Here is a 22,439-nt window from a genome sequence, read left to right on the forward strand (position 1 = left end):
TGTGAGTTGGCAAAATAATCTGTGACTTAATAAACAACAAAAAAATTAATTGTATTGATGAAAAATTCCTTATAATGTCCAAAAGTGAGAAAGAAAAAAGTTTTTATGCTGATCCTCCACCAATCAATGATTGAATATAGGTGATAAATGGCAATGATGATGAAAATCAGTGAAAAAAATCCAATGGTGAAACAAACAAAATTCCTAATCTTCCACCAAGAGAAAACACCCGTGTGATGGTATTCAAATCTGCTTACCAGATTCACTGACCGTTTGTGCGGTCAGATAGAGCCCAGAGATGTTTTAAAGTCCTCTCAAGTGGACTATAAACCAGCAGGTTACACAGATCGAATCATCAGCTGCTCCAAAACTTCAGATATAATGAGGATACGCTCATACATTCAAAGAAAAAGAACAAGAAATAGCTCCATGGTGAAGTACTGTATGTAAGGGTTTTTTTTAATGAGGAAAAAGTTGCACTTACAATTCAGTTGATAACAAAAAGCCTGTCATAGATCCCAGCGCATGCAGCGCGTGCTGACAATCGAATCCTGGTGGCTGTGCTCAGTGTGTTACCTTTTCTCTTTTCATCCATGGACGGACACAGCTCCTTAAAGCGAAGCTCCACCCTATTTTATACATGAGCTCATTCATACAGCTGCCTGTCACACAAGTCAAAATTATTTTTATTTTATTTTTTTCAATCGGTACAGTACCTTTCTTTAGAGATCGCTTCCTGTCTGCACAAACTGCGGGTATTCTGCGGGCAGTGTGTCACTTTCTGTATCCACAGTGTGCCCTGGGAGTTTCGGTCATAGCTCCCTGTATTCATTGCGGAGCCTTACTATGAAGTATCGCGGTATTTCGGATGCGATCACAAACAAACTGTGGAGGGCGTTTCAAAAGGCTCCATTACAAACAAGGAACGCCGCCCGTTGTCATGGCAACGCGGAAGTTGACGTCCTTGCTCGCAGTTACGAGCATTCACCTGCAAAAAGGAAGTGGCTGCTTGTGAGCTTCTCGTGCCCACAAGCAAAATGGAATCTTTTATACTAGAAGAATATAAGTTCTTATTATAGACGGAATCGGAAAGCGGGGGACTTAACACAGCTAACTTGTGAGTACTTTTAAATTGTGCTACAAAGAAATGAATGGCCAAAAAAAAATGTAAAATTACGTATGGCCGTGGGAGATCTGCTTTAAATCTTGACATTTGGGTTATGTTCCTGTTCATAGGAGAGGACTAGGCAGAACATGTTAGTTATCTTAAAACAGCCCCGCCCAGGGGGCGGTCCCTCCAGTTATAAGCTCTCACCCTGCAGCATTCAGCTCGGTTTTTTTTTTCTGCCTAGCAGAGAAGGGCGTGGCTCCCTTTTGGGCCTAGAGTCCTGAAAACATTTTTTTATTTTTATTTTGTGATTCTTTTTATTTTGTGATTCTTCTATCAACTGCCGGCTGGGTGACAGGCTGGATATTATAGATCCTTGTAGTCTCCCCAGTCCGGCCATTGAGCTCGAGCAGTCCTTAACTAGGCTCTGGGTCGGCCACGACATACCCCATGGCTCCAGGGGTGGCCGGTGAGCATATCCTCCAGGGTACACATATGACTGCACTGCTGTTGTCTCACTCACAGTGGACCGGGCCGACAGCTACTTCGTACCATCGGTTGTAGGTCTGTCAGGGACGCGCCAGCAAGTCCTCGCAAGGACGGGTAAGTATGGTTCCTCCTGCCTCGGCAGGATTGAACAGCTGGGCATTCCCGGGATTGAGGGGTTCTCCTGTCCTCCCTTTCCCTGCTCTCTGTCGCCCTTTCCCCTCCTGCCCTAGGGCCCGCTGCAACCGGGGTATACCTGTGGGGGGACTCGGGGTCCACTTTCTGTGAGGGGGGTCTGTCTCCTGAGAAGTCTCTGCACGGCCTTCTCGTTCCCCCATCGCGGGGCTCGAGCGCCATTTTTTGCAGCGCCGGCGCCATTTTCAGTGTGCCTGCTTTCTCTATGGAAATTTCCATTGGCAGACATTTTGTCGTGGCCACGCTGTGGCGCAGGTCGGTATTGCGGGGGCCATTTTCTTGTGGTCCACGCCCTTTTATCTGAGGCATCTGGTGGCCATTTTGAAGTGGGTTTTAGCCTCTATCACTGGCTTTCTGAACGGCGCACAGCTCATTCTCATTTATTTTCCTCCGTTTTTTCTTCACACACACGCTGTGTATACAAGGAAGGCGGGCAGCGGTGCTGAGCGGTCTCCCTCTGGCTGTTGAGTCCCCTGGGTAACCCCCCCCAGTCGGTGCAGCAGGGAGGGTGGACTTAAGTGTTTTTCACTTAGTCCCTGAGGGCTGTCAGTGGGTGAATATGGAGTCAGTATCTGGCCTTTCTTCCCCTAAATTGCCAGAGGCAGCAAACGGTGCCCCTGCACCTGCGGTTCCCATGGATACGCTGTCAGTCCTGGAATCATTTGTTGCCAGGGTGGAAGCGGCATGCAGACGTAAGGGGGGTAAAAAGCACCCCCTCCCCCCGCCATCTTCTGGGGAATACTCTGACTCGGATTCGGGCCTAGCCCCGGTGATCTGCCGTGCTTGTTCCAGCTATCGTGGAAGTTCCAGCGCATGCGCAAGCTGATGTGCTGAGATGGTTCCAGCTATTGGGAAAGTTCCTTCAAGGACTGCGCAGGCTCAAAGTTGCTAACGGAAATCTCCGAACCGCGGCCGGCATCCAGGGGGACGTGGATTTCGAGGTAAGTGGCCGCTCGGACGGCTCGCTCCACTCGCTCTGCCTTCTGGCTCTTTTTTAACATCCTCCAATCCACGGGGATGTTAAAGAATGAGCCTGGATGCTGGGTGAGGTTCGGAGATTTCCATCAGGAAGTTTGCGCCTGCGCAGTCAGTGAAGGAACTTCCCCGTTAGGGGAACATTGAGAACAAGTCACCGGTTCTGGTATGTCAGAGGATGTGGACCAGGACCTCCCTGGTGAGGAGGATCCCTCGTCCGGGTCGGTGCAAGACAGGGCATTTTGTGAGTGCACTTATTGATGCTGTGAGGGACTCTCTCAAGCTGGAAGATGCAGCTGGGACTTCCGCAGAGGGGTCTGTCACCTTTTGGGTCACACAAATCTAACCGCTCTGTGAAAGTTTTTCCTTATGTTACTTTTTTTGACAAGTTTATAGATAAGGAATGGGAAGGGCTGCAGAAGTCATTTGTGGTCCCTCAGCGCATGGTGGTCCAATATCCTTTTGAAAAAATGGGCCTCTCCTCCGGTCGTGGTCTCTCGGCTAAATAAGGTAGAGGGGACTCTTGCCTTTAACCACTTGCTTACTGGCCCATAGTCAAAAGACGTCCTGTTTTTAAAGATGGATATCTCAGTAACGGCAGCAGCTGCTGCCACAACCGAGGTATCCATCTTTAGTGCCGACAGTCCTGTACACGATAACGGCGGTCTCCGCGGCGGATTCGCCGCAAGATCGCCGTTATCGGTGGTGGGAGAGGGGCCCTCCCCCGCCGCTGTCCCGCGCCCTCCGCCGCTTACCGGAGCCGTTGGTAGCGGCGGAGGGGATCGCGACCATCCGGCAGCTGAGCGGGGACGAGACTGAAGGAAAAATCTCCTTCGCCCGTCCCCCATAGCTCTGCTGGGCGGAAGTGACGTCAAAACGTCAGTCCCGCCCAGCCTCTTAAAGAGACATTTTTTTTTTTTTTGTCATTTGAAAAAATGACATTTCCAATTTTTTTTTTTTTTTTTGCATTTAAGCCCAAATATGAGATCTGAGGTCTTTTTGACCCCAGATCTCATATTTAAGAGGACCTGTCATGCTTTTTTCTATTACAAGGGATGTTTACATTCCTTGTAATAGGAATAAAAGTGATAATTTTTTAATTTTTTTTTATTTCAGTGTTAAAAATTGTAAAATAACTAAAAATAAATGCGAAAAGCAAAAAAAAATTTTTTAAAGCGCCCCGTCGAGCTCGCGCGTAGAAGCGAACGTATACGCGAGTAGCGCCGACATATGAAAACGGTATTCAAACCACACAAGTGAGGTATCGCCGCGATCGTTGGAGCGAGAGCAATAATTTTAGCCTTAGGCCTACTCTGTAACTCAAAAAATGCAACCTGTAGAATTTTTTAAACGTCGCCTATCGAGATTTTTAAGGGTAAAAGTTTGACGCCATGCCACGAGCGGGCGCAATTTTTAAGTGTGACATGTTGGGTATCATTTTACTCGGCGTAACATTATCTTTCACAATATATAAAAAAATTGGGCCAAATTTATTGTTGTGTTATTTTTTAATTTAAAAAAGTGAATTTTTTCCAAAAAAAGTGCGCTTGTAAGACCGCTGCGCAAATACGGTGTGACAAAAAGTATTGCAATGACTGCCATTTTATTCTCTAGGGTGTTAGAAAAAAATATATATATAATGTTTGGGGGTTTTAAGTAATATTCTAGCAAAAAAAACTGTTTTAGTCTCGTAAACACTGAATCTGAAAAACAGGCTCGGTAACGAAGTGGTTAAGGACCCTACTGATAGGAGGTCCGAATCAGTGACCCGCTCCATGTTCACCATGCTGGGGTCAGCTTTGCGACCTATATTGGCTGCAACTCTGCAAATGGAACAGGTCTCCATTGTGTCTGGATTGTCAGATTGAGGTAAGTCACCTGGTCAGGACTTCCCTGAGTTGGTGGCTGAGATCCCCGGCTCTTCAGTCCGGGAAGTCATTCCTTCCATTCCATTAGACTGTGATCACAACGGACGCCAGCCTCACAGGTTGGGGGGGGGGGGGGGGAGTCTGGAGGGTCCAGTCGGCCCAGGGTCGCTGGACTCCGGACGAATCCCGCCTGCCGATCAATGTACTAGAACTTGGAGCGATCAGACTATGCCTCTCCTCATGGTTGCAGAGGCTACAGGGTCATCCGATCAGGATCCAGCCTTACAACGCCATGGTGGTGGCTTATGTCAACCACCTGGGGGGGGGGGGACAAGGAGCTCGGCTGCGGCATCGGAGGTCACTCACATCCTGCGGTGGGCGGAAAGAAGCATTTCGGGGGTAGAAAACTAAGTTGCCAGATTGCTGGATAAGGGGGAATGGTCGTTACATCCGGAGGTGTTTCAACTCTTTTGCTGGAGGTGGGGCACACCGGATGTGGATCTCCTGGCTTCTCGACTCAATCGCAAGGTGTCGAGGTTCATGGCCAGGTCCACAGCCCCTTGGGCAGACACGTTGGTGGCCCCGTGGGGTCAGTATTGGCTAATTTATGCCTTTCCCCCACTAAATTTTGCTTCCTCGTCTTCTTTGCAGAGTGGACACAGAGGGGATCCCAGTGACTTGCTGTTGCACAAGCTAGCCTTCCTTATGGCCATCACCTCGGCTAGAAGGGTGACAGAGTCCGCAGTCCTTTCATGCAGGGAACTATACTTGATCCTTCACCCCGACAGGGTCATGTTACAACCTGTTCCATCCTTTTTGCCAAAAGTGGTGTCAGCCTTTCATTTAAATCAGGACATTATTTTGCCTTCTTTTTTTCTCTCTGCCTCGTTCGGCGGAAGAGAAACGACTGCATTCCTTGGACGTTGTCCGGGCAATCAAGGTTTATTTGTTTAGATCTACGAAGATCCAAGGACTCCTTTTTTGTTTTACAAAAAGGACACAAGAAGGGGCAGGCAGCTTCCAAAGCTTCCATTGCAAACTGGGTCCGTCAATTGGTCATTTAGGTCTATGGTCTCAAACGTAAAGCTCCTCCCTTTAGGGTGAAAGCTCATTTTACCTCCTGGGCTTTTTGCCATCAGGTATCTGTGGCTCAAATTTGTACGGCGCTAAATGGTCTTCAGTGCATACATTCACAAAATGTTATCAAGTGGATGTTTTGATTCGGCTTTCGGCCTCAGTGTACTACAGGCTGTCGTATAAGGTCTGATGTCTATTGTTTGGCTGGGTGTCTCCCTCCCTTCAAGGCTATTGCTCTGGGATGTCCCAGCAGGTAATGAATATTAGCCCAACTCTGTGTCCCATGATGTATGAAAAAGAAAATTATGATTTTTTTTTTTTTGTCGTACTTGCCTGTAAAATCCATTTTTTTTTTTAGTACATCATGGGACACAGAGATCCCTCCCCTCTTTTTTGAGGATTCAGTGCTTGCTACAAAACTGAAGTACTTCCTGTATGGGAGGGGTCATATAGGGGATCGCTTCCTATCTAAAGACCTTTTGGTCTACCAGTGTCCATTCACCTGGAGATGAAGTATAACCCAGTAGATAATGAATATTATTCTAACTGTGTCCCATGATGTACTAAAAAAAGCATTTTCAGGTAAGTATGACAAAAAAATCCTATTTTTAAATGTGATTTTTGGCTTCCCTATTTCAACACTTATTCATGCACGTGAAAATGCAAATCACTGTGCACGTACTGGAGTGCATTGTGCACATGTTCTGCCAAGTGTTGTTGTAACACATCACAATGCTTTTTAACTTTCGTTGCTAGGTCCGTACGGCTCCTTTTTCTATATAAGCTCATGGTCACTTCAATGACCATGAACTTATAGCACAATTGTTCAGGGATGGGACTGAAATTGTTTAGGGATTGGACTGCAAAAAAAGATGTCCTCCCCCCTCCAGTGCCCCCCTACTTGCCTAATGCCCAGGTGCCGCCTGCCCTACAGCTGCTAGCCAACTCTCCCACATCCCCCTCCCACCGGCTTTTCATGCTGCAGGACAGGCACAGAGCGATCATTTAAAAAAAAATATATATATCCCACCTCCCCAATGTCCGTGCACCCCTTCCATGCTGCTAGCCTGCTCTCCCCTCCTTCTGGCTGCAGCTGCTGACAGATCATAGTCGGCATGGAGGGGGGAGGGGAGTGTTGCAGGGGATGGGGGCTGCATTCCTTCAGCTCCCTTCCTTTCCTGAAAGAATGCAGACCAGTGATCATTACAGATAGCTCCTGCATTCTTTCATCACTGACAGATGGTGAACTGTGTTTATTATCTGTCAGTTTGTAAATGAATCGATTGTTTCTTTTTTGAATCAATAGGAGTGTATACAGACTCCTTATTCATTTATATAGAGTGCAGCTCAGGTTGCAGAGGCTACAGACAGGCAGTGAGGAAACAATGCAACGCTTACTCACCGCCAACTTTTGCCCCATTTTGCCAACAAATGCACAGCAACCGCATGCATTGCATAAGGTTGTGTGGAGTTTGCGGTGCATTCCATTAACATGAATGTGTAGTGTTCAGCAGAAGACATCGCTACAAGTTGGGTCAAGTTTGCCATGGGTGCAAAGCATCACGGCATCACCACCCTGTCCACTGCCTATTACAGCTTAAAGCAGAACTCTACCCAAAAGGGGAAGCTTCGCTGGTTTTGACAGGTACACACTCCCACGTCCGGGTAAGATTGCTGTGGCAATCTACAAAGCTGTTTGGCCCCTCCTCCTTCCCCCTGCAGCCTTCTATGACACACATAGAAGAATGCGGGACCATTTACAAAGTGCAGCGTGACTCACTCATGCACAAACCGATTTCCCTTAGTCAAGTATCCTGCAACGGAAGCCAATTGAAAAATCAGTTCGGGTGCTGACATACCTGGATCCCTGAACAGGTAAGTATCCTTAAATGTCAGCAGCTACAGTATTTGTATAGCTGCTGACTTAAAAAAATTTGAGGGGAGACTGGAGCTTCTCTTTAGGGACGGAGGGCGTTTGGCAGGCAGCAAAAACACAGCTTAACTGGGCATTTTTGTTGTCCCTAACTGCAAGTCAAAACGAGACCAAAGGCCTTGTTCATGCGGGGTATACTACAGCAAGGCCATGTTTAGCTGCACATCGATGCAAGGGTGTTCCATGTATCCCATGCAAGCAATTCTATTGATATCAATTGGGACACAGCAGTTGCATAGTGAGCCTTTCTGGAGTGGAACATTACGTTTGTTGAGCAGCATTTGATATAGGCTTGTTAAAAGCCTCATTAAGGTAAGAGGCTGGTATTAACATCTTCACACTGGAAAGTCGGGCGTTTGTGTTTACAAGCATGTGGGCACATCTCATCATCTTACACTGAAGTAATTACCTGTGGACTTTTTCATTTATGAGTGGAGCACAGATGCACCTTGCATATTTATGATTGAATTCTACTTTGGACTGTATTTTCACTGCTGCACGATTGTGCACTGGACACAGTTATTTATTATATTTTTAACTGTTATTCACATTTTTTAATATATATTTTTTATATATATATATATATATATATATATTTTTTTTTTTTTCTATTCATTGACACTTATTTTGTGTTCGATCCCTTTGTTGGATCGTATGGGACACTTGCACTGCAGGGTTATTTCACTGGGTTTTGATCACCCCTGCATGTTTTTACTGAACATTCTTTCAGGAACTTGGGCTTCATTTTCACCCATTATTTTATTGATTATTTGCACATTGCACTTTTTTCAAGATGAAGCACTTTAACGATTTGTTGATTGCACAGTATATTTATATTGTCTGATTATTAGTTATTATTTGGAATTTATTTATGGTGATTGTATCACCTCACCAAAATTGTGCTGTCATTTGGCACGTCTGTTCACTTGATTTTATTATTAATTCACTCGTATTACCCTCCACATCAGGTTATTGATGCTGGGTGGTAATTTTGGTCAAGACCTAGAGTGGAACATATTTAACCCCAGCAGGGGACGGATGCACTCATATTTTTAAGGATTTATAGTCGCTATTATTTTCATATATTTATTTCTTCATTGTTTGCAAGCGCCACTACACCCCCCCCCCCCCCCCCATTTTTAGCAGTTGCATAGTTGTTCCGTGCGGGTAAATGCAGCCCTTCATGGGCGTACAATTTAGCACACCTCGCCCCATTGAGTGAGGCCTTCGTAGGAATTTAGCAGAAAGTTATGTTGTGGTTTTATGTACAAATAAGGATTTATTTCTTTTTTGCAGGTTTTTTTTTCTGTAAAAATGGTGATCTAAAAAACATTTGCACAAGTATTGTGGGGGTAAAAAAATCAGTATCGCCTTCTTTTTATTCTACAGGTCGTGTGCTTTCAGAAAATTTATGTTATGGGGGGATCTTTTTCAAAATCTGAAAGATATATAAATGAAAACATCCAAAATGTTAGAGCCATTTTTGCATATGCTTGATTTTTGCCATTTCACAAAAAGATCAAATTTAAAAATTATTTGTTATTAACTCAACACAGGCTAAGCTTTTATATTTATCAGGAATTTTTTTAAATTTAGTGTTTATCTAATAATGGTTTTAGTGTAATTTTAGCGACAATGTTGTTTTGATAAACATTTACACAAATACAGCAGGGCCTAAAAATCGGTAGTACCTTCTTTTTGTTCTGAGGTTGTATGCTTTCTGAAAATATATGGTTTTGGGGGTCTTTCACAAATTCTGAAAGCTGTAAGGGAAAAATAAAAACCTTCTGATTTTTTGTGAAATTTGGATATTTACACTTTTGTGTCTTTTCAATTTTCACCATTTCACAAAAAGGCACATTTTAAAAGTTACAAATGTTTTAGTTTTATATTAACTCAATGCAGGTAAAGATTTTATATTTAGTAGGACATTAGTAAAGTTTGCTGTTTTTATCTGCTAATAATGATTTTAGTGGATTTCAAGCAAAAATATTGTTTAATAAACATTTGCGCAAATGTTCTGGGACTTTAAAAATCGGTAGCACCTTCTTTTTAGTCTACTGGTCGTGTGCTTTCAGAAAGTCTATGATTTTAGTTGGGGGGGGGGGGGGGGGTCTTTTACAAACCCTGAAAGCTATAAGTGGGAAAAAAAAAAAAAAAGCTAGGGAAAAATTGCAAAAATGGTCTGGCCACCTGAGTATACAAATTAAGCACAGGGCCTGGCAACAAAAGGGTTCAAATAACCCTAATATAAGTTGGCAGTGGTATTTTTTGTGAAAATTATGTTTTGAAAAACCTTTGCACAACCATCATGGGACCTAAAAAATCAGTAGCACCCTGTTTTTATTCTACCTGTTGCGTGCTTTCAGAAAATGTATGCTTTTTTTGGGGGGGGGGGGGCTCTTTCACAAACTCTGAAAGCTGTAAGTAAAAAACAAGGAAAGCATTTTAAAAATGGTTTGACCACCTGTGTTTAAAAGTGGAATGCAGGCCTTGGCATAGAAAGGGTTATTAGGATTATACCCTGAGTCATAGTAAGCAAAAATTGTATTTTAATAAATGCTGTATATTTATTGTACAAATTATTGTCCTCACAGAATTATTTCTTTTATTTCAGGGAGTGCCACTCCAATTTTATCAGGCAACAGAGGATTTGGAAGGTAAGCCCTCAGAGCTGTACAGTGTATATAGTAGGTCCTTATCAAAATGGGATATTGGTGGAACGTCTTGGTTATGCATTGTAATTGTACAGCTTTTTACAGTAATTGTAATTGTACAGTTCCTTCTACTTGGTGTATTTAAAGCGGAGGTCCGCCAATTATTGAATTTTTTTTAAGCCATCAGCTTCAAATACTGCAGCTGCTGACCTTTAAAAGAAGGACTTCTGTCCAGCGTGCCCTCGATGTCGGCACTGGAAGCCAATCCCTCGGCTCCCTAATCCAAATGGTCCCTGTGTGTCTCCCAGTATACAGCGGGCGGGGGGGTGTAAAGTGGCGTAGATACCCACAGATAATGCGGGTATCTAAAGTGGGAGGCAAATACCTGTATTAACCACTTAAGACCCGGACCAATATGCAGGTAAAGGACTAGGCCCCTTTTTGCGATTCTGCACTGCGTCACTTTAACTGACAATTTTGCGACGTGGCTCCAAAACACAATTGGCGTCTCTCCCCCCCCCCCCCCCCCCCCACAAATAGAACTTTCTTTTGTTGGTATTTGATCACCTCCTGCGGTTTTTATTTTTTGCGCTATAAACAAAAATAGAGCGACAATTTTGAGAAAATGCAATATTTATTACTTTTTGCTATAATAAATATCCCCCAAAAATATATAAAACAAATTTTTTTTTCCTCAGTTTAGGCCAATACGTATTCTTTTACCTATTTTTGGTAAAAAAAAATCGCAATAAGCGTTTAGCGATTGGTTTGTGCAAAATTTATAGCGTTTACAAAATGGGGGATAGTTTTATTGCATTTTTATTAATAATTGTTTTTTTTACTACTAATCAGCGGCGGCGATCAGCGTTTTTTTTTTTGTTTTTTTTCGTGACTGCGACATTATGGCGGACACATCAGACAATTTTGACACATTTTTGTAACCATTGTAATTTTCACAGCAAAAAGTGCTATAAAAATGCATTGTTTACTGTGAAAATTGCAGTTTGGGAGTTAACCACTAGGGGGGGGGGGAGCTGAAGGGGTTAAGTATGAACTCATATGTGTTTCTAACTGTAGGGGGCGGGGCTGGGCGTGTGATGTCATTGATCGCCTTTCCCTAGAACAGATGATCAGTGACAGCGCCACTGTGAAGAATGGGGAAGGTGTGTTTACACACACCTCTCCCCGTTCTTCAGCTTCTGTGACCGTTCGCGGCACTCCGGCGGCGATCAGGTCCCGTGGTCACGGAGCTTCGGACCGGGTTTAACAATCACGTACAGGTACGTGATTGTGCCCAGCCGTGCCATTCTGCCGACCTATATCGGCGTTAGGCGGTCCTTAAGTGGTTAAGCGGGTATCTGCTCCCCCCTGAAAGGTTCTAAATGACACCGGAGGGGGGAGGGTTCCGAAAAGCAGAAGTTCCAATTTTGGGTGGAACTCCGCTTTAATAGAGAAACTACAGGTAAAACACTATGTTAAAGTGTCACTAAAGGCCAAACTTTTTAAAAACAAAAGTTGGATGGCGTAGAGAAAAATTAAAACCACTGTCTGGTTTAATTTCTTTCTGTGTCCTCATTAGGGAGATTTACCTTCTCTGTCCTGTTTACTGTCATTATTAAAAGTGAAAGTAAAATAAAAAAAAAATTTGGGGTTGACAGAACGGTAATATGAGGGCAATCTTCTAATGGGGACACTGGTTCTGGTGACACACCAGGATTAACTCACTTTGGAGGGATTTCCTCTCACTTCATGTTTTGGCTATGGGACAGGAAATGAAGGGAAATCTCCCTGTTCAATGCACTGATCAGCTGAATAAATGACACTGGTAGGGAAGGGGTTTACACCAGGGGCAATCAAGGGGTTAAGTGTGTGCCTGGGAGGCGCTTTCTAACTGTGTGGGGGAAGAATACGCTGGAGGAGACAAGAGATCGTGTTTCAGCTTGGCTGAAACACAAGATCTATCCTTTGCTCCCTGACAGATCAGCGGTTTGCCTTATTTACATTGGCACACTGCTCGCTGCACCTTTTCTCAACAGAAAGCTCCTTGGGTCGCGACGGCTGTCGGACCCCCACTAATTGGCTTACACTGTGTCCAATCGCAGTGGAAGAGGCACTCTAGCAGCGCAGGCGCATGCCCCCTACACCATGTGCACAAAATCAGGGCTAGGCTGCCCTGCCACTGTATTTATGCTGTGGGCGGTACGGAAGCGGTCAAAAAAACAAACAGGGTTTATACTTATGCCCTGCTGTGGGCAATATTGGCGCACAGAGCAGCCTTGAACCTCCCTAATGGGGTCCTGCCTGTGCTCCCAGCTCCTCCTCTTCTCAATGTGCCACCATAGGAAGTCACTTCCTATGGTGGCACACCTGCAATCTTGCCCCCGAGCCAGGCTCTGTGTGTTCATAGACTCGCACAGTTTGGCTCGGCCCCCGCCTCCTTTTCCTTCCTTTACAGGAGGGTCTTTCAGATGAGGTAAGCCTTTGATTTGGGCACTGGTGTGGAAGAAGAGTGTTTTGTTTTTTTCACCTAAAGGAGTTTTCTATATTCATATGCAGAGATTTATATGAAGATTATTTCACCTAGAATTCACGGTGGTGGTCTTTTGTTTGCATGGACATTTTATGTTGGATACTGGATTGATATTAGTTTTGTTTTGTGTTTGGTTTATATAGATATAGAACTGTAATGGCGTTATCCAAGTTATTGTTTCAATCTTTATGTATATGGAAACAAAGGAGAGAACAAAATCGGCCAGGCAAAGTGAACTTTGTGGAGGATGTAAATATGTTGCCTTGTGACACTATATAAGGGCCCTGTTGTTAGTTACGGTTTCAAAGAGGAGGATATCCCTAGAAAGTTAATATATGCAAAATGAATACATCAGAGTATCCAGTGAGCAGGTTATGCCATGAGATTGGTGAAATAATGATGGGAAGTGTTGTTGAAATTAGAGGGGGTAGCCCCTTGTAAGAAGAGAGGTGTGGTAGAGAGATATATTTAGATTAATTAAAAGTGTTATGTAAGTGATACGCTCCTGTGATCCAAGGGTCCCAGTTTTTGGAATGAAGCTTTATAGGGGTGTTCCAGTCATTTTTAATGTTTATTAAAAGTCAGCAGCTACAAAAAGTGTAGCTGCTGGCTTTTAATAAACATACACTCACCTGCTCCACGTTCCAGCGACGCGCCGGCCGGGGCTCCGCTACTCCCCCCCCCCCCCTCTCTGGCCAGCGTCTTTATTCTAAGTGTCGGCACCCGCCCGTGACAGCTTTCGGCTTCACGGCCGGGCACCCACTGCGCATGTGCGATCGGCGCTGCGCCATCCGATTGCCTGGGACCTGTCACGTGTCCCAGGCGATCGCCTACAGGGAGGGGCTGCCAAAAGGCGATATGACTATGCACCTTAGCAGCCCCTCGGCGGAAGGAGTATGTGGGACAGAAAGTCCCACTCCTCCTGAAGCCCGCACTCCCCCCCCCTAAAAAATTACATGCCAAATGTGGCATGTAAGGGGGCGAGGAGTTGATTAAGCGGAAGCTCCACTTTTGGGTGGAACTCCGCTTTAACACCTTCTTGCCCGGCCTATAGCGAATTGACGCCCGGGCAGTGGCTTTACTGTTCTTAATGGCTGTCATATGACTTCTTCAAAGTGGGGCGCACAGCGTGGCCATCAGTAGTGTAGTGTGCCCTGATTATCAGTGCAGCATCATTAGTGATGCCCATCAGTGATACCTATTAGTGGCCATCAGTGCTGCCCATCAGAACCCATCAGTTTCCAGAACCCATTTCCTTTTGTTTCCCAAAAAAATAAAAACCCAGTGGTGATTAAATACCACCAAAAGAAAGCTCCATCTGTCTCACAAAAATTATAAAAATTGAGTTTGGGTACGGTGTTGCATGATTGCTCAATTGTCATTCAAAGCGTGACCACACTGAAAGCTGGAAATTGGCCTGGACAGAAAGGGGGTAAAAGTGCCCGTTATTGAAGTGGTTAATACTGTAGACCACTACATAAATATGCATTCCTTGCTGTTATATTTGTGAGGTTTTGTAATAAGTGAATGGGTTAAATTTCAAGCTATTTTAAAAATTTAGGGCAGTGTTCATAATTCATATTCCAACAAAACAGTAGATTTGTAATGGGAAAAAAAAAAAAAAACAGAATTGTATTTATTTTGTTATTGTTTTTTGGCAGACATGTTGGCATTCTTTATAACAGATGGGGTCTTTCTCAATAGTTCTCAGATCTATATAATAATTGGTAATTAATAATGCATTCAGTTTATTATACTGGAATATAAAAGCCAACTTTGAACTTGGTGTTTTTAAAAAGAGAATTTATCAAAGATCAAAGTATTGGCCATCAAAGTGATTTTTCTGTGTAGTCTGTGGAAGCAAAGTGGAAAAAGGTACATTGAGAGAGAGTTTCCAGTAGCGTTCAATTTAGAGAAAAAATAAAAACTTTACTCAACTTGAGAAAGTGAAAAACACCTTGAATAGAAGTTCAAAAACGTAGGTTGTTAAAGAGGAACTTTACAGAACCCCCCCCCCCCCCTATTTTTGGCTTTTCATAATTAAGGGATCCAACTGCAAGAACCATTAAGAGACAACTGTCTCCCCTAATGACGTTCCGTGGCACGTCCTGTGAAGTACCCCAATGCCTTATTGCCTGGGTGAGAATCCTAGGAGGGCAAGACAGTTTAAACATAAAAAAAAAAAAGTATCATCGTTGGGGGGGGGGGGGGGGGGGGGGGGGGGGGGGGGGGCTTTGGGAGAAGGCATGAAAAGATAGAAAGTAAGTTGGGAGCATGAATGTCTCCTTTTTTAACTCTTAGAAGCCAGCAGAATCATTTTTTTCCCCGGGCGGATGCGCGTCCACGTGAGGACGTGATGACGCGAGGCGTCCACGGGTGGGGGAACGAAGAGCGATGGGACCGCTAGGAGGAAGGACGGACCGGGCCGAATGAGAGAGGGAGACAGTAGCTCCCGCATGCCGCCGCTACACGCCGCCGCACGCGCTGTCCATCGGCTCTCTAGTGAATCACCGGACCCGCTCATCCCTGACAGTGTTGAGGGCTGCGGGCGGTGAAGTATCGTGCCGCGCCGCAGCACCGGAAAACGGACACAGGATGCGGGGTAGGTAGGTAGTGGGAGGACATATCCCGCCGACTGCAGTGACCCCAGCTGGACCTTAGCCCACACTGAGGTGAGTGTGTCAAGACAGCGTGCACGCTGAGCCTAGATGGATATCATCTGTACCCCCCCCTCTCAGCTGATCCAGACCCAGAGGTACATTCGATGCTAACAATCAACTATGGGAAGAAAAAATCAGCATTTAAAAATAGCAGTTTAATGAAGAGTAATGGAGTTTTTTTTTTGCTGTGAGAAGTTGAATTAGAACTGCATTGCATGGTATGTCATAGAACTTTTTAATACAATTGACCACATGAGAAATAGAAGAAGCAAATGGGAACCCAGAGATAATTAGCTGCATAAGCTATGTGAACTGGTATAATGAGGTGGATAAGATGTGTCACTATGAATAACTGACCGCTGCAGCACTCTCTTATATTACTTGATTGGGGGAGATTATTTATACTGGATGTGAAAAGTGTATAATAGGTAAAGCAGGTCTATATATTTTGTACCCAAAATTCTATCTGCACGTTCTGCTGGGAGCTTGGCCATTCGTATTTCCTAAATGATTTGTCTAGTTAGCTCTGTTTTCTTTCCTCCGATGGGGGGGATCCCATACGCTCCGTTGCCCTGGGGGAACTCTTAGGTAACCCGGGGTTTTTAGACCTTTACTAATGTCTATACGCCCCCCCTGGACTAAAAAGAGAAGGCAGTAGGAGATAAAGAGGAGACAGAACTCGGAGTAAATCTGAAGCTCGGACTTCGTTTCCCCCTATCACCCCTCATAGATAGAGGAGTATGGGGAGACCCTCCTACCCTCTCTACCTTATCTTGCCCTCTGTGCACACAAATATTGGATATATTGGTACACCGAGAATCATTGTTCAAATTATCAGAACCGCTGAAATATTATTAGTTGGGTAGGAGCTAATAAGGGGGTAGAGGGGGAGAAAATAAAACTAAAATAGTAAAGCCCTACAAAGAAAACCGCTGGCCTAACCCAGTATAGTGCCTTTTTATCGGTTTCCCCCCTGATATATTGGTTTCTATATCAATTGGGGAAACAAGAGGTCAAGCTGGGGAAGAGAATCAGAAAGAAAGAGACTAACATGAGTAGAATGACGAGTAGATCAACAAAAGGGGGACCCCCAACTACTCCAAGTAACACAACAGCAACAAGCTCAATAAGGCCATTTGTAACTAGAGGGGAAAGTCCGCGTGTCCCCGGCGCCCAGGGAGTAACAAAGCAACAACAAGTGAATAAAGTAAAAAAGGTTGAAAATAAGAAACCCCAGACTGATAATTCCAGAGAAACATCTATAGATCTAAGAGAGGAGAGGCCCACTGGAAACGTATTAGAAAGCAGCAGGATGGATGAACGAAGCACGGATACTCAGTCCCCCTCAAAGGGAGAAATGGCGGAGATGCTATTAAGATTGGAAAACGTGATAAAAAGTGAAATACAGAACCTAAGGACTGACTTTGGCCATATGCTTTCCAGATTAGAAACAGTAGAGGAACAAATAGAGAAACAAGAACAGGAATCGAATACACTAAAAGCCCAGATGGACCAGATTCAACTGCAACAGAGACATATTCTATACAAATTGGAAGATCAGGAAAACAGAAGCCGGAGACAAAATTTAAGGATAAGGTACATACCGGAGAAGAGGGGCGAGGACCTCAGGACAATAACACAGACGATATTTAATCCACTATTGGGAAGAACAATGGACAATCCAGTTAGGATCGAAAGGGTACATCGAGTGGGAAACCCGAAAAGAGTGACCACCGAGCGAGCAAGAGATGTCATAATAAGGTTCGGATTCTATGAAGAAAAGGAGGCAATTTGGAAGAAGCTGAGGGGACAATCCCCGATAGTGTTTGAAGGGACAGAGCTGCAGATATTTACCGACGTGGCCCCAGAAACCCTGGCAAGGAGATGGTTGTTAAAGCCACTCTTAAAACAGATGATAGATCTGAATATTAAGTACAACTGGGGTTTTCCTGCTTGTCTAATTGGAACAAAAGAGGGGAGATCTGCGACACTAAGATTTCCCGAGGACTTAAATGAATTCTGTAGGAAATTGGATATCCAGGTCCCCAGCCTGCCAGGCTGGGGGTAGGAGGGGAGGTGGGGGTGGAGGAGGAGGAGGGGAGGAATATGGAAACTCCCCCCCCGTCCTCATTCCCTCAGCTTTCTCTCTAGTTGCACCTTTATTTTTGTCTTTTTTTGTTTCTTCATCTCTCTCTCCGTTTTTTCCACTGGGCTACGTTTGAGGTTCTTTTTGTGTCTCTCCTCTAAAGTCGGGCTTGGTCCCCTCCCCCCCCCCTCTCGGGTGGAAAACCGGAGGGGGGAGGTGGTCCCAGACCCCACCCGGAATGATCTGAACCATGACAAGGAAGATGGTTCAGAGGTCTTTAATAGACCAGATAGGGGGGGTAGGGGGGAGGAGGGAGGGAGGAGGGAGGGAAGGGGGAGGTAGGGGGGAAGGGTGGGGGGAAGGTGGAAGGAAGGGAGGAAGGGGGGAGGAGGGGGAGGGGGGAAGATATCCTATCTCACCAAAACAATCGGAAGAAACTGTAACCAATAACCAAGATGCCGGTAATTAAATGCCTATCTTATAACGTAAAAGGCCTCAATAGTCCATCAAAGAGACATAAGGTATTAAAGGAACTAAAGAGGTATAGGTCAGATGTAGTCCTCCTACAAGAAACCCATCTTACATTAGGATCAAACATAAAGCTATATTCCCCTGATTTCCCCATATGGTACTATGGTGATACTATTACTAAAAGGGCCAGAGGGGTAGCAATCGGGATAGCTAAGGGGATTAGGTTCGTGTTAACAGACCGATTGACAGACCCAGAAGGGAGATTCCTCTTTTTAAGGGGAAAACTGGAGGAGGAGGAATATACTCTTGTAAACATATATGCACCGAATACCTCCCCGATGAAATATCTCCAGGGGATCCTGGGGAAATTAAAAGACTTCAGGAGGGGAAAGATAATATTGGGAGGAGACTTAAACTTCTGTATGGACACAAAGGCCGATAGAACACACCAGACATTAGAGACTCAAGAAAGGCAATTAAGAAAGGTAAAGGGTAGCCTACATAGAAGCCAATTAGTAGACACATGGAGGATCTTTAACCCAAGCAAACGAGATTATACATTTTACTCTCATGTACATGAGAGCTACTCCCGGATCGACCACATTTTCGTTGAGCATAGAATGTTAGATGAGGTGGTCGAGACAAAAATAGAGACCATGACGATTTCCGATCATGCTCCAATTAGCATATCCATAAAAATCATAGGCAATCAAAGGACCTATCAAAATTGGAGACTAAATGAGAAACTACTAATAGAAGAGAAAAGTTTAATGAGGGTTAAAAAAGAATTAGAGGAATATTTTAAGACAAATAAGACAGATGAAATTTCGGCAGCAACATTATGGGATGCTCATAAGGCGGTGATTAGAGGGGTGTTAATCTCCGAAGGGGCAAGGAGGAAAAAAGAAATGAACAGTAAGAAGGAAAAATTAGTAGATGAGATCTTCAATTTAGAACTAATACATAAGAAAAATGGTAAACAACGAGATATTTACTTGGACCTAGTTAATAAGCGGAACGAACTTAAAGAACTTATTGATCGGGAAACAAGAAGGGAATTTAACCTGGTGGCAAGGGAGAGATATAGGTGGGGAAATAAAACAAGCAAACATCTGGCTCGGATGGTACAAAAAAAGAAATCAAGGAATTATATAGATAAAATTAAAAACGAAAAAGGAGAGGTCTTGCACACAACAAAAGATATTGCTGAAACATTTAGATTATATTACGAAAATTTATACTCAGTAGAACAAAAAAACTGGCAAAAAGGGGAGAAAGACAATAAAATCTCAGCATTCTTAGAAGAAGCAAGGTTATCAAAAGTCAGTCAAATAGATGCAGAGGGGATGGACAGGCAAATAACGGAAAACGAAATTAAAGTAGCATTATCAAGCTCTGCCTCAGGTAAAAGTCCGGGACCAGATGGCTTTACAGTAATGTATTACAAAAAATTTAAGGAGATACTTTTGCCAAGGCTATGCCAGTATTTTAATGGCCTTGGAAAGGAGTACGAACTAAGTAAAGAGGCATCAGAGGCAACTATCACCGTTATCCCTAAGGAAGGGAAGGACATCGGAAACTGTTCAGGATACCGGCCGATATCTCTGCTCAATACAGATTTAAAACTGTTTGCAAAGGTATTGGCCGGGAGAGTTAAACAGGAAATGGCGAAATTGGTGTACCCGGATCAGACAGGTTTTGTCCAGGGAAGAGAGGGGAGAGACAATGGGGTTAGAACACTGTTAATCCTCCGGAAAATGAAGGCGGCGAGGTCCCCAGGCCTACTCCTGTCGATAGACGCAGAAAAAGCGTTTGACAGGGTAGACTGGGGACTCATGTTGCTCACCCTGAAGGAAATGGGGTTTGGACAGAGGATGATGGAGTGGATTGGCACCCTCTACAGGTCCCCCACGGCCAAAATAAAAATAAATGGAAGTCTCTCTCAAACCTTCTTAATGAGAAACGGTACAAGGCAAGGGTGCCCTCTATCGCCATTACTTTTCGTGCTCGCATTGGAACCCCTGCTGGCTAGGATCAGAAACTCTCAAAAAATAAAAGGGGTTAAAATAGGAGAGGAAGAACATAAACTCGCAGCCTTTGCAGACGACGTCCTCTTCTATTTAATGGAACCCAAAACATCAATCCCAAACCTCCTAAAGCTATGTAGCGAATACGGAGAAATCTCAAACTTTAAATTAAACATCACAAAAACGGAGATTATGAGTATAAACATAAGTAAGATAGAAGAGCAACTCCTGAAAACGAAGTACAAATTTGCTTGGGTTAAGGAACTCAAATACCTAGGAATACTGCTAGCAAAATCTACTAGGGAGATGTATACGATAAATTTTATCCCTTTATTAAACGAAATTAAGACAGAAACAAAAAGGGTGGAAAATAGGGCAATATCATGGATAGGACGAATTAATTACTGCAAAATGGTTATTCTACCAAAAATATTATATAAATTCCAGATGATCCCCATTGCCCTCCCCGGGACATTGCTTTCGGCCCTTAGAAAATTAATAATGAATTATATATGGAGAAATAAGAAACACAGGATAGCACTTCAGACTCTAAAACAACCAAAAAAAAAGGGTGGATTAGCGGTCCCCGATGTCAAGAGATACTATGAGGCGGTGATATTAACAAGAGTGGTGGAGTGGGCCAGGGCTAGCAAAGAAAAAAGGTGGGTTAGTGTAGAAAATGAACTATCACAGGCAAGGTTAGATAAGATAATTTGGAACCCTCCCCAATTTAGGACAATAGATAAAAACGCACACGAGATAACTAAAAATGCACTTAAAGTTTGGGACACGGTCTATAAAAAAACTGTGAAAGAGTACAATTCACCCCTTATATCACTAAAGAATAATGATTATTTTGCACCAGGTAAAACACAAGTGGGGGGAAATTGGATTAAAATGGACACTATACAATTAAGGGATATAACGAAGGATGGGCACATCTTAACACTACAGGAGTTGAAACTAAAAAACTTTTTCCTGGAAATTAATGAATGGAGATATCGGCAACTAAACCATTTTATCCAAGACCTTCCACACCCACTGAGGTCGGGAGATCAGTTATTGGAATTGGAAAAAATATGCTCTACAAAAAATGCCAGAGGATCTATCTCGGGACTATATAAGATGTTACTGAAGATGGATGAGCAGAACATACCCCCATTCATTAAAAAATGGGAAAGGGAACTAGGGACACATCGGGATAGGATCACAATAGAGAAAATGCTGACCCTGACACACTCCTCCGCGGTGGATAGCCGCACAGCAGAGATGTGTTTTAAATGCATAGCCGGATGGTACATGACACCAGACAAATTAAAAAAGTTTAAAGAGGGACAGACTGGAGAGTGCTGGAGGGGCTGCGGTTCACCAGGAAATATGGCGCACCTGTGGTGGGAATGCCCTAAGATAAGGAGGTACTGGGAAAAAATATTGACCTGCGTCGATGAGATTACAAAGAAAAAGATAAAGATGGACCCTTGGGTTGTCCTGTTCCACGGGGGGGAAGAAGGCATTAAAAGTTATAAAAAATCGCTAGTACCACACCTACTGAATGCTGCCAAAAGATTAATTCCAAGGGGCTGGCAAGAGGTGGAATGCCCATCGATCTGGGAATGGATCGATGCGGTTGAAGAAACGTATAAAATGGAGGAACTGCAGGAGGATATGGAGGGCAATAACATATTACAAAATATGAAATGGGAAAATTGGAGAACTTTTAAGAAATCGTGGAGTTACGCGGAAAAGTTAAGAGAAGATATTTAAGGCCACTATAGGAAAATCAGAGAGAAGTAGAGGTGTAAGGAGATTGTTTTGGCGAGATAGGAGGGGGGGGGGAGGGATGGGTAAGGGGGGTGAAGTATTAGGGGAAAACTTTTGTATACGTCTAGCAAAAGAAGTTAAAAACGTATTCAAGAAAATAATACATATATATATATATAAAAAAAAAAAAAAAAAAAAAAAACACAAAGAGGGAAAACAAAAACAACTTACAGAAGAAACAGACACTAATGATGCAAAACCGAAATAGAGATGCAATGGGCTGGTACGCAGAACATGAGCATGTAAATGCACACTCTATGAGGTGGAGTCTGAAGTTCAAAAAAAAAAAAAAAAAAAAAAAGAAGCCAGCAGAATCTTTAGAAAAAAATTGCCTGATGCTTGTAAAAGTGTAAAGCCCCATACACGCTATCCGTTTTCCTGACTGTTTTCTCTTCAGGTTTACCAAAACCATCTAATATGAGGTCAAACCTTAAGCGTTTCAATTTGAATGCAATCAGGCAGGCCCTTGTACTACATGGTTTTGGTAAACCTGAAGAGAAAACCAGCAGGAAAACTGATAGTGTGTATGGGGCTTAACTCTTTTA

The 22,439-nt window shown here is 43.8% G+C and overlaps 1 protein-coding gene across 2 annotated transcripts in view; it reads left to right on the plus strand.

The window, feature by feature from the left end:
* The window catches only part of POLA2 (DNA polymerase alpha 2, accessory subunit), a 134,065-nt gene that overhangs the window by 60,295 nt on the left and 51,331 nt on the right, over positions 1-22,439 (plus strand). For both annotated transcript variants that reach the window (XM_040328640.1, XM_040328639.1), the window contains exon 11: positions 10,260-10,302. In XM_040328640.1, the coding sequence (XP_040184574.1) occupies positions 10,260-10,302 (43 nt within the window). The remainder of the gene's footprint in view (positions 1-10,259; positions 10,303-22,439) is intronic.

The sequence above is a fragment of the Rana temporaria genome, chromosome 11 (assembly GCF_905171775.1).
Source record: "Rana temporaria chromosome 11, aRanTem1.1, whole genome shotgun sequence".
NCBI lineage: Eukaryota > Metazoa > Chordata > Amphibia > Anura > Ranidae > Rana > Rana temporaria.